The sequence below is a fragment of the Dufourea novaeangliae genome, unplaced genomic scaffold (assembly GCF_001272555.1).
Source record: "Dufourea novaeangliae isolate 0120121106 unplaced genomic scaffold, ASM127255v1 scaffold124, whole genome shotgun sequence".
NCBI lineage: Eukaryota > Metazoa > Arthropoda > Insecta > Hymenoptera > Halictidae > Dufourea > Dufourea novaeangliae.
The window spans coordinates 1916513-1932665 of NW_015374010.1; the positions used below are offsets into that span (position 1 = coordinate 1916513).

The following is a 16153-nucleotide window of genomic DNA, read 5'->3' on the forward strand; positions in this document are numbered from 1 at the left end:
ACACAACGATTAACGCTGTATGCGACTAATTACACTAAGAGTCACCTATCTACAATCACTTATGTCTTAGCAATAGTAGTCTTTAAGATCGACGCGTTTTAACGCTGACAAATCACTTCCCATTGGTACTGATTGGTACCCGGTTGCAAGAAAAGCTCGTGTAATTGGTCGGTGTGCGGCGTGCTTACTTGAACGCGACCTATCGGAGCGCTCTCTTGCGTTTACTAACGCAATATAAGGATGCATGTAAGAAGGTTGCTTTGTTAACGTTGGCGTCACCGCTAAACAGTTCTTCCGTTGACGAGGCAGAGGAATTGAGCTTCGGTAGTTCTTTTTTTATCGCTTTGAGCGTCTTTCACGGACACTGTGTTATCGTGCACCAAGTTGATGACTCGATTGCGCGACGGTCAGTGAGATAGTGCAATAAAGGAGATCGAATATTGTGAGAAAATGTCAACGAAAGCAGCGAAGAAGACCGCGTCGACGAGCTCAAGCAGCAATGTGCAGTCGCCACAATTCACGTCAACGCCGATCGGCCAAAGGCCGGGCAGTCCTTTAAGCCCGACCCGTTATTCTCGTCTCCAAGAGAAAAACGATTTACAGAATCTGAACGATCGACTGGCTTGTTATATTGACAAAGTACGACACCTGGAAACGGAGAATTCCAGACTGTCGCGGGAGGTTGAAACCACCAAGGAGACTATCACCCGCGAGGTATCCAACATAAAGTTGATGTACGACCATGAATTATCCGATGCGAGAAAACTGTTAGATGACACAGCGAAAGAACGAGCGAAACTCGAGATTGATACAAAACGATTATGGGACCACAATGAGGAACTTAAAACCAAGTAAGTCTCTCCTTGCATCTCGATTCGTATGCCTCTTGCGAGGATTAAGCGCCTCAAATCTATTAGCCTGTGCAAACTCGATTTCTATGGGATGGGTCGGAGACTGTTACAGAATTCATATTTGATGAAATATATTAGTTTGAACTGTTAGTACCGGTTACCACGGATTTTTACACACTGTGTATAATAACTTATACTTTCTGCATACTTTGTATGTATCCGTGGATACCATACGCATTCTTTTGTTTTATTTCGATATCCTGCAGTCTACTGATCCCACGTTTTTTTTTTTGTTAAAGAGTGTAACCAAATATTCATACGTTAAATCTTGAATTGTAGAAACACTATTAGTATTATTTATTGATATCTATGGATGTGTATACATTATTGATATCTATGATTAAAATATACATATGTATGTGTCAAGGATATACAGTATTCATGTACATACATATGTGTATACCTCTAGAGTTCAGTAAAGCAGTTTATACAAAACTTTTTCTGTCTATGAGATCACCGTAACTTCAATGTGTGTTTCTATGCTTAATGTAGATGTTTGTGCGTATTTGTAAAATGTGTATTAGATTTTTTTATGTAAATAGATCTTATGATAAGGGAAGTTACATTAAATATGGTTCTTCAAATTAGTGAATATTATGGAAATTAAAATGTGTAAATGTATATAAGACATTAGAGCAAACTTAGAAAGTTAAAGATTACTTTTTTGGTGTGGTAATTAATAATTTTTAATTTTTAATTCCATCAGTTTCAAACCTTATATTACAGGTCCATTTTAAATGCTATTTTTAAGTATGCTATTTACATGCTATTTTTGTTTACATCATGAATAAAATTAGGGGTAGAATCATTAAATATTTACACTTATAACGATTACAGCATCAATATATTTACATTTTAGGAATATTATTGTGATTTCCTATTTCTATAAGTAATTGTATTACTAATATAAAAGTGCCTCCATAAATATTTAATGAAGTGCACATAACTATTTACTATGGGTACCAGCATTGGCCTAATAGGTGTTAATGAAAAATCATAGTCTTCTAGATCAGTTTTAGTATTTAAATTTTTTAAATAAAATTTTGACAGCATAAAAGTTTTAATTATTTTAAAGTAAACAAAACACAATTTTTGGAGTATTTTTGCCAGAATAAAGACATGAAGCAAGTGGTTAAATTTTTTTTAATATGCCAGACGTGAAAGGCACTTTCACATAAGAGCAATAATGTGAGCGAGACATTCATTCAAAGAATCGCGGCTTACGTTTTATCGGAACGAACGTGTAGGTATTCTCGTCAGTGCATTTCCATGATAGATATGGAATGATAAGAATTTCCAAGGTATACTAATGCATTATATTGGTGATTTATAACGTACACAGAAAGGAAAATGTATTGCAAGTATACTGCTATATCTGCACTGCGTCACCTAGTATGACTATGTTGTTGGTTATAATAGAAAAAATGTATAAAGTACCGAAAGTTCCATAAAAGGGCGCTAGTAAAAAAATTTTAGAATATTTGGGTGTGCCTAACTTGAAACGTGACGTTACTACGACCGGTTGCGTCACGCTTACTATGCGGTTGGTGATGTCATCTGAAGCGCGTGTATAACCTCGACTGAAAACATTGACCTCCTTTCGACGAGTGTTGAGCAATCGATAAAAATACGAGTAGAATCCTGAAACCAGCGGGAAATATTCTCTGGCGATCAATGAAGCGAAGGACAAAATTAACAAAACCATACGCTTTTTTAACAAACCAAAATTGTACCCAATACGTATCCGATGCATTTGATTCAAAATTTGATTCCTCGTCATTTACATCTATTTGCATTTTACATTATAACTGAAAATTTAGGTAACGTTATATTTTGTTAAAATAAACATTTATAAGTTAAAACCGGTATTATTTTTGTTCAGTCAATCGAAATAATACCAAAGACAATACAATCCTAAATCTGAAATAATTACTGGTATTGTAGGCGATTCAATAGAATGAACGTTGAACCGAATCTCAAACAGGCCTTGCGATGTCGCGGCGATCCGTCAACACATACATACACCCTGATCTATGTATATATAATTATTATATATAAATACGCGTGAATTGCTGCGGGACAGACAGGTTATCGGTAGCGAAAAGACACGAAGCACGCGACAACACGTTCCCAACGATATTCACGCATCCAAAAAACTGTTACCGCTCTTATAAATCAAAAAAATAAAGATTAACCAGTTTGCCCGTGAAAAGTGCTTTCGCAGATTGAAATTATATCCAAACACCTCCTCTACAGTATCTTTTCTATATTTTATCTCTGTAAAATTTTGTAATTTATGATCCGCCTTAATTGAATACAATGTATATAAAGTTTATAAACATATACTAATGAAATGGACCATAAGTCATAAATTCAACCAGAGTTACGAAAGAGTAGTGAACTAAACAAATGTTTGTTTCTCTTTGCATACAACTTGTTGCACGTGCAATACAAGAAAACATTTTATTATCTTCACGTGTGTGTTTGCGTTTATGATACGTTCGGGTAGAATAATATTTTGAAAATTGTAATAAAGCGAGAATACCGGAAAAAATATCCATGCCGATTCCAGGTTGAAGGCGTGGGAGGGGCCATCTTGGTTGACGCCGCTGGGGGTTCTGCCAACGAATACCCCCTGCCTTATTCACTTTTTTGTTTCACGAAGTCGACTCTTCATTAAAATCTCTAGATCTACCCAAAAGATTCAAACTTTTCAGTTTTAAACAAAACATTCTTACTTCTTTTGTTTACAACCTTGTTAACTCTTTCTTTTAAATTTACGATAATACATAACGATTTAAAAAAAATAGTTCTGTTATCACGCCAATAGCGTTGTATGAAATGAATATGCGATGGCAACCTTGCGTCTGTAACAGTAAAAAAAAAGGGACGTTCTCGTAAAAGGAATGACGTTAGTGACAGGACGCGCGCACGTCCTCGTATGAAGGAACAAACTTGGTATTTCTCAAGGAACAATTTCGTCGCACGTAAAATTTATGTTCAACTCCTGAATTTTTGTTATTGTTACGCAAGTTCCAATTCTGTGTTAAGCGTTTGCGTTTAATGTTTACCTTACTCATTCTTACATTTATCATTATTTTTGTATTACGTAAATGTTTCACGCAACACTGAAACATTATAGTCAGTTTTTTTCTTCTTTTTCTTTAAGCAGTATTGATAGATAATATTGATAGGTTTTAGGTTTTAGGATAACGAAATATTAAGACGACTCGGGACAGTACGGCAGAAAATAAAATTCTCGATGTGGGTCGCTGCCTGAAATAGAAACACGCGAGCTTACCTCTTCTTCACGACTGCCGGAATGTAGTAAACGATCGAAATTCTGTGAAAGTATTCCTTTTGTGTACGATTTAAGACACTTATAGAATTTTGTTTCGCTCGAAATCAATGTAAAATGTGCTTAATGATTTATATTAGTCATTCATTATTATTTAGTATATGTAAACAAAATTACGGGAAAAAATTATTCCAACAGATTGATAGGTCTAATACTTCAACAGTTTTGTTTCACATTCATTTTATTAATGGTTAAAAAATTAGCACATAATAATATTAAATATATTACATTATATTAAATCTTGTAATTATTTGATTTGTTTCAGATTAGATAAAAAACTAGTGGACTTGCAAATTGCAGAAAAAAATTTAATGCTGTATGAAACACGTTACAATGATTTGCAGTCTCAATATAATCAGTCCCAAGCAGAACGTAAAAGGCTTACTGATAGAGAAAAAGAATTGGAGGAGGAGGTAGAAAAGTTAAAAGAATTATTAGAAGATGCTCGTAAACATCTTAGCGAAGAAACTTTACAGCGTATTGTTCTTGAAAATAATATTCAAAGTTTGAAAGAAGATATTAGTTTCAAAGATCAAATTTACCAACAAGAGTTAACAGAGACAAGGTCAAAACGACAGGTTGGTATTTTGAAGTTCAAAAATATAAGTTAATATTATATTTTTATGACTACATATATAAATTTTATTTAAATTGTATCTGTTTCCACTATATGCATAAAGATTTATTTCGTTTCTAATATATTTCAGATTGACATCTCTGAGATAGACGGTCGCCTTGCTGAACAGTATGAAGCTAAGTTACAGCAATCTTTGCAAGAATTACGCGATCAGTATGAGGCACAGATGAGAGTAAACAGAGATGAGATCGAGATGTTATACGAAAATAAAATTAAAAACTTGACAGCTCATGCTCAGCGTAACAGCGGAGCTGCTAGTCGAGCTGTTGAGGAGTTGAGTCAAACGAAAAGAAGGGTCGAAGGCCTTAGTCAACAGATTAATGAGCTTGAAGGATCCAATAATGCTCTCAATGCACGAATCAGGTATTATTTATAGAAAACATATAATGTCGTCTCATTAAATCATTGTATAACTTCATAGTCTCATATAATTGTTTATACAGGGATTTAGAAAAGCTACGTGAAAATGAGAAGACACGTTATGCAGAAACTTTGGCATCCTTGGAAGCAGAGTTATCACGTCTGCGTAACGAGATGGCTCAACAACTACAAGAATATCAAGATCTCATGGATATTAAAGTAGCTCTCGATTTGGAAATTGCCGCATATCGTAAACTTTTGGAGTCTGAGGAAGCCAGGTAATACATATAACTTTATATATAATAATGTATTATGTTAATTATATATAATTACATAGTAATATATTAATATATTAGTACAATAATATGTACATGATAATTAATATTTTAAATAGTTATAAGCTCACATAAGTAATAAGACTTCGTTTATTTGTAGATTAAACATCAATCCTGTACAATCTAGTACAGCTGTATCCAGTGGTAGAAGTACTCCTTCAAGACATACTCCGTTAAGAGGTGGTAAACGAAAACGCACTTTGTTAGAAGAAAGTGAAGAACGCAGTAGTACTGATTACAGTATAACTGGAACAGCCAGAGGAGATGTAGAAATTACAGAAGCTGATCCTCAAGGACGATTTGTGAAACTTACCAATAAAGGCAATAAGGTAAGACAAACCGAAAATATATCGCTCAAAGTTATTTTCTATAAAGAGAGACAATAATGATTACTATATTAATATCTTTAAAACTGCGAGAATAGGAGAAGAATTTTGTGAAGGACAAATAATGGTTCCTCCGAGTATTTTTTTCTACAGTGTATATCTTTTTGATTCTTATGCTTCAGAAGATGTAAGGATAGTAATGATTATAGCTTCATCCTGCATAAGCAGTAAGAGTAAGTGAAAAACTATTTCTGTCCTTTTTACAGGAAATAGCGCTCAGTGGATGGCAAGTTATTCGCAAAGCTGGTTCTTTAGAAACAGTATTTAAATTCCATCGTACTGCAAAGATAGATTCAGGTGCAACTGTAATGGTATGGTCATCAGATATTGGTGCTACACACGAACCACCGTCAAATATTGTTATGAAGGGTCAGAAGTGGTTCACAGCAGATACTATGACTACTACACTTCTTAACAACGAAGGCGACGTAAGTTTTACCGAGTGTTTACTTTTATTTTAATAGTAATCTTAATAATAATGGTTGATTCCTATATCTGTACATAGGAAATGGCCACTTCGGAGTGTAAAAGACAACAGCTGTCCACAAGTGTGTCTCGACATAGGGAAAACTTAGGTTTCAGAACTTCTGAGGAACTGCACCATCAACAGGTATGTAAACAATGTATAATTATAACACTAAAGAGCTATTAACTGGTTTTTAGTTAGTTCTTTGTATACCTTATAATCGCAGCTGAAAGAAATGTTTAAATACTACAATCTTTAGTATGATAGTATTTGTTTCATGAATATAATAGCTGGTCACACACACATAGATTTGAAAATGATTAGGAACCTTCTAGCGATTTTCTTACGAGTATAATTAAAGACAATGTGGCTATAAAGTATTTTAATTTTTCAGAGACATTAGAATTTCATATATCAAAGCTTTTCGAAATTGTCGATTTTTTCCTTGATATTGTTAGATGTAATATAAAAAATATATGTGTACAATAAGTAGATTCGGGGTGTGTGTTATCAACGCCATCTTCTTATTCCATAGAGAAGATATCTCTACCCCTATTAAGTGAGCGACCGAATGGTACTGATGGGTCGATTTATGTAAGTTGTTTCAACTTATCAATCGTTAAAATAGGCGGCGATTATTAATGATATTCGCGCTTCAAGTACAACAAATTATTTGGCTTTGTTTTTGTTTCTTCACAGCATTTTATTTTCATGCTCACGCTTAACTAAAACATCAGGAGTGTATCAAAATAATGAAATTGTAAAATGTGAACGTTTCGTTAGTTAACCACATTGTCTTTTGGATATATATGTATATATATTCAATAAATAACAGTTCCGGTGTTGAGATATATTATCGTTGGTATTACATGTAAGGTGATACCATTGGTATTACTATCACACATTTCTAACCAATCGTACAAAGGACAGGTTTGAACGCTAAAGTAACAGTTACTGAACTTACTTTGTTGCATAAAATCAGTGGTGCATACAAGTCATATACATGCGTGAATATTTTATATCGGTGTATGTATATACATTGTGATTCGCACAACTTTAACAAATCATATCTTCTTTGGTTGAAGTTAAAAAAAAATGTTAGAGGAAAAGGATGAATGGTTCAAGGTGGACTATATATTTACGATCATATTTTTTTTCGCAAGTGCAATAATATACACGGTGTAACAAAAATGTTTTAGGTCCCTGAAATGAGTCACTCGTGAGGTGATTTAGAACAAGTTTTTCCTTAGTCAACATGTTATCAGGCCGGCGGACTCGCGCTCTAATTGGTTTTTCGTTAATATCTCGTTAAAATAGTCTCAGATAACATTTTTGCTTCAGAAAAACTTGTTTTAAATCGCCTCACGAGTGTCCCATTCCAAGGATCTGCAACATTTTTGTTACACCCAGTATATGCATTTTGCAATTGCACTGTTTTTTTTAATGGACACTTTCCTTTTATGTTGCCTTAATATACTACTTTTTTTACGTAGAATGATAAGAATTCGCTGTATGGACAAAGAAAATTTTCATTTGAAAAAATAGTGCGACTGTAAAATGCACATACATTCTTGCACTTACAAAAAAAAATGATCGTGAATATGTAGTCCACCTTAATAAACCATTCATCTTGTTCTTCTAGCATTCTTTTCTGACTTTGACGACAAAAAAGATATGACTTGTTTACAATTGGGTGAACCACCCTGTATACATCTTTATATGCATGCACGAATAAACACGCAATATTGCTTCTGTTCACCAGTCCCTACATGAACCATTAACATCCATTAATGTTCGCTAGAAGATGTAACTAATGATCATGTAATAATTATTCTAGTCGTGTCATGCTATTTGGGTTAATCGACATACAATACACTCGATTCGTTCTACAGAAGTGTGATCCTTTTTTCTGTTCTAGGGCGATCCCCAGGGAGGTGAAATGTGCCGTCTTATGTAAAAACAAAAAAAAAACTACAAGTCCACAAAGTAATCTTAAGAGTTCTAACAGCACGTTTTAAAAATGCTTGAAAGGTACAGGAAGACACTTTATGAGAATCTCGACGTCGAGAGAATCGGGTTCCCAGTCTCATCGATACACGCAAAGGAATTCGTATGAAAAATAATGTCTTGAATGATATATATTTTGCTTAAGAAAATAATAAAGAAGAGATTAAAAAAGAGAACTCCACAACACTATTAGTACTTTATGCAATAATACCTCCAAACTTGTACACGATTTCAGGGCAGCAGTATACGTTTACTGGGGTTGTCACAACCGTTCAAAGGGGAAGAGAGAAAAAAAAGTACATCGCTTGTTATCGCCACCAAGGAACTAAATCTAACAAAGTAAACTCGCAAAATGGCACAATCACAGATGAAACTGAAAAATTTTCTATATTTGTTTGCCTGTTTTTTTTTTTTTTTAATGTCACTAATTTATTGGTGACTGTTTCCCAACAAAAACGATACTCAACATGTTGTAACTTAGATTGTTTTGAATTTAGCCGAATAATGTCTTTCGACGACAGTGGAAACTAACAATATTAGTAAATGGGTTTTATAGAAAACTAATTAAATTCTTTAAATGGTACGTTTGAACATCTTTCAAATCAATGATATGTATATTATTATAAAGTCGCCCAATTCGCTTCGTATTTCGTCACATTTTTTATGTGCTATCAGTTTGTTGTTCTCTGCTGTAAGAATTCTTAGAATTGACGAAGAATATTTGTGTACAAGTTCGGGGGTATTACTGTACTTGTAGAGATATGTACAAAGACGCGCAAACTCGGCTTCCCCTATGGGAAAAAGGAATGTAGGTGTAAGGGCCTCCTACCACTTGGTATCGGGAATTACTGAACTTTATGTTACATTCATGTTCGATTTAACATATATTTCAGTACTTGAAATACATTTACCAAGTGGTAGGAGGCATTTCTCTTACGCCACTTTTTCCCCTAGTGGAAACCAAGTTTGCTCGCGAGGGTACAAGAGAACAAGGAAACTATTCTGTAATATATAACGTCTAAATCAAACTTAACGAAGAGTTTCAGGGAGATTGAAACGATTTATTGCATTTATATATTTGCACATCGTACAAAACTTTATTTGTCCGTTAATATCAAAGTTAACTGTGTACTACTTTATCAAATGAGGAGTACGAGCAATCTCTTTATGGAGACCGAAATATTTTTTGGCTTACAATTTATTTCTACCTAGTCGTTATCGTGACATTTAAATGTATAAACAAAAAAGAAGAAGAAAAGAAATATGATTTTTTTTTCTCAGTAGGTAATAGTATTTATTTTTAAGTACAAAACCCGGATGTAATAGGAGTGTGGTGCCTGTAATATTCAAGCATATTCATTTCACAGGGGAATATCGTCTGATACTTCCACGGATGTTGCATTTGAGTTTTTCATTAATTGATATAAAAAGAGAAAGAAACTATGTTCAATCGAAATGTATCTACTCCATCATCCGGAATATGATTTTGTTATTTGTATTTGAATTTATACCATTTATACCAATAATAAAAATCTCTAATTAACCATATACTCGTATTTATTTACTATAAAATCGATGGTAAAAGTGCCGGAAAAATTTGGGAATTTATGTAACATTTAGTGGCGCTCCCACCACTTTGGTGGCGAAAATTGGAGCTAATTCCAGAACTTCCAAACTTAGAAGTTTTAGAATTAATTATTTTGTTATTATTTATTATTTAATATTACTTTTTTGGTTAATTGATATTAGGAATACGAGTGGAGATAGTGCCGGGATTAATGAATAACGCATATGTATGATTTGACTGTTTTTTATTGAAAAAATTGTACGAAAATATACAATTTATAATAATATTTGTATAGATTCAATAAAAGTGCCCTTAGATATTTATTTTATTTAAATCCTACTTATCTATATGATTTTACAATATACTTGTAATGATATTTATATAAATTCAGAAAAAGTAGGCTTAGATATTATTCAGGCTTATAAAATATTGTAACTTATATGCTGCAAATAATTCCCTCCTCTGTAACTTGCAAATCTTCCGTACCGTCTTCAAAGCTTGATAAAGGTTTCATAAGTTTGTCGCCGAAATTTTGATTACCGGTGGCATACGATAGACATGTGTAATAATTTGCAGTAGTCCTCTGCCGGATTCAATCAGTTGTTACTAGATGTGGATTACGGGACAATGAACGGTAGTGAAATGGCTTGCGTCAGTACACGTTTGAAACGTGATCCTTTATCGCTGTTGCTCGTACAACTCTTGAGCTCAGTCGAATGTTGTTCGTACAACTGTCGAATTGGGACTGACGCCTGACGCTTGTGCATATTCCCGTGAGCAAATTATATAGTAACCCCAGCAACCATCGCAGTTTCTGCAGATATTACTACAGCCCAAGTTTAAAAGACGTAGGCAGTAGTTAGTTTCTGTAGTAACCTGTTGAACCAGACAACTATAATTAGTATAGGATTGTACAATATTTATGCAGTTATAATTATTTACAATTTCCTCATCATCCTCTATATTATCTACAATTCTATATATACTTATTTATTATCGCAATTGGAATTATCTAAAACATTGTTTATATTTCGTCGTAATAATGTAAATGCAATCTTTATAAACGTTGTCAAAACACCTAATAATTAAAAACTGTATGTGTAGACATATCTGCATATTTATAAATACAATGGTATATTAATATATTAAAATAACTTATATAATATATTAATATATTTAATAATATTATTTAACTATAGTTTAAAAAGTGATGAGATACGTATATATTATATGTATCTAATTATTTATTCATATTATCTGTTTTAAAATAATTAAAAATCCGTTGCAAAATAAATTTCGTTTAATATTTAAAGTTCCGAAATGACCATTAGAGGGCAGTGGAGTAGAGATTTTCAAAATGTGTGAGATAACTGTAGACTCTCTAGACGTTGATCGTTGATGTTGGTTGATGTTCGTGAGTACGTAAATATCATAGGGAACAAGTAATTTGTGTTTAAAGTGGTTATTTATAGAAATGCTTTCTTACAGATTGATAATCAGGAAGAAATTCATTTATGTCTCTTCTTAAGTGGACACTAGTGTATTTAAGATCTGCCATAACATTGTTTTGCAAATAATACAAAATAATATTATGATACTCCATTACGTTTTATGAAATAATATTTAATTTATATGAGGAGGTTTGATTATTATTATTGAGATTAAAGATACGAAACACCGATGCATAAAAAGATAACCATGTGCGATCTTATAGATTTAAATAGTCCTGATAAAAAGGGCTTGTTAACCTGTAGACTTGCATCGCCTTTAATACCAGTTCCTACAGACACAACGGGCAGTAATTATAATAATCGTATCACCGATACAAGTTCTCTAGTCAGTGGAAAACGCGATAGTTTAGAGAACAATCCTTTTGATATGGTGTTGCATAAAACTACAGAATACATTCAAAAAAAGGATGATCCCTTTGAGGTGGCTTTAGAGAAGGCTCTTAGGATAAAACGTAAAAAGGATACTAAGCTGAGGACATATTCTGTTGAGTTTACTGATGACTATACATTAAAACGAAGGAAAAGTTCTCAAAATCTAAAAATTAATAAGACGTTGGATGAATCTTTAATTAATGAGGAATTGAATCAGAGAAATGTAGCTGATGACAAAATACAGAATGAAAATGTAGCAGCTGAGTTGGATAAATTTGACACATTGAGTGATAATTTGAAATCTGTTGATATATCTGTTAAACTCTCATTCTCAGACGATAAACACAATGTACTACCTAGCATAGAAGTACAAGACATTAATCTGTCGATTTTAAATCAGTCCATAATGAACGATACGTTATTTGAAGCAGATAAAGATGTAAGTAGTAGAAACCAAAATAAATTTTTGACAGGTTTGGAGACAGGTAAAGATAATATTGAGCATATTCCAACAATCGCTACATTATTACAAGTGCCAAATCTTCGGCGTTCTTTTTCGCAAGGAGATAATGTATCGCCGAAAAAAACACAACATTTAGATCACATATCAATGGTAGAAAAATTACGAACTAATTCTGAAAGTAGATGTAGCGTATCGTCTACACTCGATATTTTAAACGACGGTTTTCTGAAGAGCCGTTGTAGCGGAAGTTCTGTATTTTCAAGTTTATCAAATATTTCGTCGATAACTAAATTAAATTCCATTTCTTCCACAACTAATTTGTCGATGATGTTATCGAGTGACACGTTCAACAGAACATTTTTAGAAAGCTGTTCGTCCGAAAAGTCGGATAGTAGTACGAAATTAAATGAAAAAGCGAGTCCCATTGAAGGAATCAATTCTGCGTCATTGCCTTCAAAAAATTTAGTAACATCAGTAGCAAATACCTCAACCAAAACTCGATCTTCAATGTCTGATTTAACAGACCGATTTAATAAACTGAAAGCAAGAGCTTCGGAACTTCATGTTTCTGAAAATACTATAAACGAGAAGAATCAGACCACCTCCAGCTTTTCTAATGATATTAAAGAATGTGTGACTGTAATGAAGGAAAAGGAAGAATCTGATACAGATAACAGGTTAATAGATATTGATATATTTTCACCGCAAATGAATTATGGTAAGGATCAATATAAGAGTTCCATTTCAGACACTTCATCAGATTCAGTATTTCTTGTAAGTTTTCATCTTTACTATGACGAATTATTTAATTAATGTTCGTTTATATGTAAACAGTGAATAAATAATATATACAATGTTTAAATATGTTAATGTATTCAATTTTTAGGATGAAAGTAAAGTCAATAAATCAATACTTCATGAAGCAAAACTTCTTGCTAGAACTTTTGAGGAGTTGGCTTTGAGGACAAGTTCAGGATGTAAGTTTGTTTTGCACTTAGCTGATAAAAGATGGAAATAATAATCAAAACATCTATAATATTTATTTTCTATTCAGCAAGCATTGATGACTTGATTACTAACAATCCATTATGGACGTCCGAGTTACTACCAGCGTTTGATGATGAGATCGATAATTTAATTGAATTACCCATATCTCCTGATACAAGTAACGCGAATCCAAACAATAAAAAAGTTATGGAGCGTACAGATAATGTTCCACACATAAACAGAAACAGGAAATTTGTTGCCAACATATCAAAAGAAAATATAAAAGATTTGGAAATGGAACTGATTGCACCAATACCTACAGAAAAACGTGTCACGGCGGCAACACTTTTGTTGGATCTGAAGAAGCTAATTAATACAGAAATTGATACCGAAGCAAATAAGTTATTGGAAAATTTGGAAAAGGTTTTAGGTATTAATTGGGATAACAATACTGAGTTATTAACTACTTATCTTAACGTCACTAATAATTTAGCAAAAAGTCCGCAAAAATCTAATAGTAATTTAGAAATAAAAAATGTAGCAGAAAATAATATGGAATTTAGCCAAGAAAATAATGTAACAGACGATTTGATTGAAAATATTGAAGAATCAGCGCATGGTACAAATATGAATATTAATGATTCAAACTTGGGTAAATGTTCTACTAATAATCAGAAATGTTTGAAAGAAATAAATAGGGAATCAAAGGAGATGGATGAAGAATTAAAAATTCGTAATGGAAGAACAGGGAACGAAAACAAAGGAAGAGATTTTAATGTTCAAACTACGTGCAACGTAAATACTTCGTGCACAACAGAAAGTAATGATTCTGTAAATGAAAAAGTTGCAATAGAACTTCTTACGAACTTATCAAAATTATTAAGTGGCCAGACTGAAGAACATTCAACAATAAATTTACTTAGAAATTTAGGAAGAGTATTGAATTTTCATTCTAATAATTGTAATATAAACGAAAAAGAAAAAACTAATAAAAGCGATGTAGATATCCATCAGACTCCAAAGAAAGCCAATTTGAAGTACGAAAATAAATCACATTCCTCAGTTCTATCAAAATCCGTAAACAGATACAGTTTGGAGTTGGAATCAAAAGTACGTATATTGTTGTAGAAAAGGTACAAATGTATCAAATATAATGTAACCAATGTAACCACTTCTATAATTTCATAGAAACAGCCTGTCGCTAAACCTTTTATGAGAAGGAGCATATCGGTATCTCAAACTCCGCCAATTAGGACTGCACCAAGCCCATTAATGTCCAAGGGAAAAAGTACATCGCAACTTAGGGAAGTTACGAAACGTTTTTCTAGCGATCCCGGCTTAGCTAGTACGACAGTGAACAAAAAAAGTATTACGAATAGTAATAAAAATGATTTGCAAAAAGGTAAAATTTTATATGCTTAGTATAAACAAATCAAAGTACAAACGTAATTAATTATGTATACTGTTAGACATAGGAACAAAAACAATCCCAACATTAGATATACAGAAAGAAAAGACTACAATGATAGGTACGGTTAAAAGTAAATTGAAGAACAAAATTGATATCAATGCCATAAACAAAAAAGGACCAATGAAAGCTATTCTTCCTGTAGGAAGTATGCGAAAGAGGGGTATGGTTACATAAATGTAATACGTATTAGTGATAGACTGATAGAAAAATGCGATGAAATATTGTTTTACAAAATTTTATTTCTTAGTATTTTCTAGAAAAATTCTTTTCTTAATTTTTTCCCGTTTGATACTGTAGTGTTTTTGACCCAGTGTATGTCATAGTATTCGTAAATAATCATGTTACAGAGTCTATTAGTAGAAAAGTAATTCCGTCCACTGAAACCATAACGCCGCCTAAGGTACATAAAATAATTAGTAGTACACCTAATTCTACGGATAATAGATGTCCATTAAAGAAATCTTCACGGCCCTCAAAACCAGTGGCTTCATCCACTCCAGATGCTGAGAATTCTAAAGCACGCAAAGTACAGTCGCAAAAAAGTAAAAGTTCTAAGAAGCGCAACTTTGGATGCGACATTTCGCCAGTAACTACACGCGTCAACGATAATAACAGTAACGGAGTAAATAATAGTTCAAAACGGTGAGTTTAATGTAATTAAATTTTTAAGCAAAAAAAAAATACTTTTACGATAACTTGTCTTTGTCTTTAAGATTCAGTAAGTTGCTATCTCCCAAGAAAACGCCTAAGCTCCGTCCAGTGGATTCTAGCATTCCAAGATGTCGGACTCCTCCTGTCAATAAAAGATTAAATTCGTCGTGCGACATTAATCAATATGAGCGAACGGCTGAATCACCGCAACGTTCCTTGTACAAAATGTCAAGTTCACAAAATAATTCGCCAATTTCTTTGAAAAAGAATGGTGGTAAAATACAACAAAGTCCTCTAAGAGACAGTAATAAAATCATGCATAAAGTAAAACCAGTCAATTTGGTACATATAACGTTGTGTCTCAAATCAGAAAGTAATTAAGATGGATATATTTAAGTAATTGAAATTTATTTCTCGACAGATCTCGAAACTCCGACGACATAGTATTGGAACTAATGTAACGGAAAAAGAAAATAACTATATGTAATGTACGCACGAAAAAAAGAATTATGATGATGGTTGTGTTATTATAGCGTGAGTATTTTTTTACTTTTACAAGTTTTGTACTTATGTATTTTGCAATAAAGTGTTTGTTTAAAATACGAAGCCGAACTTGTATTTGGTTTCATAAGCAACACCTGTGAAATCGATATCTTTTAATATGAACTGTA

General features: G+C 32.9%; 2 protein-coding genes across 3 annotated transcripts; both read left to right on the forward strand.

Annotated features, from left to right (window-relative positions):
- Positions 1–279: 279 nt before the first annotated feature.
- On the forward strand, positions 280–8994 carry LOC107188373 (lamin Dm0-like). Of its 2 annotated transcripts, XM_015576651.1 has the most exons (9): positions 280–851; positions 4535–4847; positions 4977–5269; positions 5350–5544; positions 5702–5930; positions 6194–6415; positions 6493–6597; positions 6989–7047; positions 8372–8994. In XM_015576651.1, the coding sequence occupies exons 1-8, from the start codon at positions 451–453 to the stop codon at positions 7010–7012; spliced, it is 1782 nt and encodes a 593-aa protein (XP_015432137.1). In that variant the 5' UTR covers positions 280–450; the 3' UTR covers positions 7013–7047; positions 8372–8994. The 2 variants fall into 2 exon arrangements, with proteins under 2 accessions (XP_015432137.1, XP_015432136.1); XM_015576650.1 differs by lacking the exon at positions 6989–7047 and having other exon boundaries at positions 8372–8413.
- Positions 8995–11584: 2590 nt separating this feature from the next.
- On the forward strand, positions 11585–16006 carry LOC107188384. The gene is made up of 8 exons (XM_015576663.1): positions 11585–13147; positions 13260–13350; positions 13428–14470; positions 14549–14762; positions 14830–14991; positions 15179–15473; positions 15545–15824; positions 15904–16006. The coding sequence occupies exons 1-8, from the start codon at positions 11708–11710 to the stop codon at positions 15967–15969; spliced, it is 3591 nt and encodes a 1196-aa protein (XP_015432149.1). The 5' UTR covers positions 11585–11707; the 3' UTR covers positions 15970–16006.
- The last annotated feature ends 147 nt before the right edge of the window (positions 16007–16153 follow it).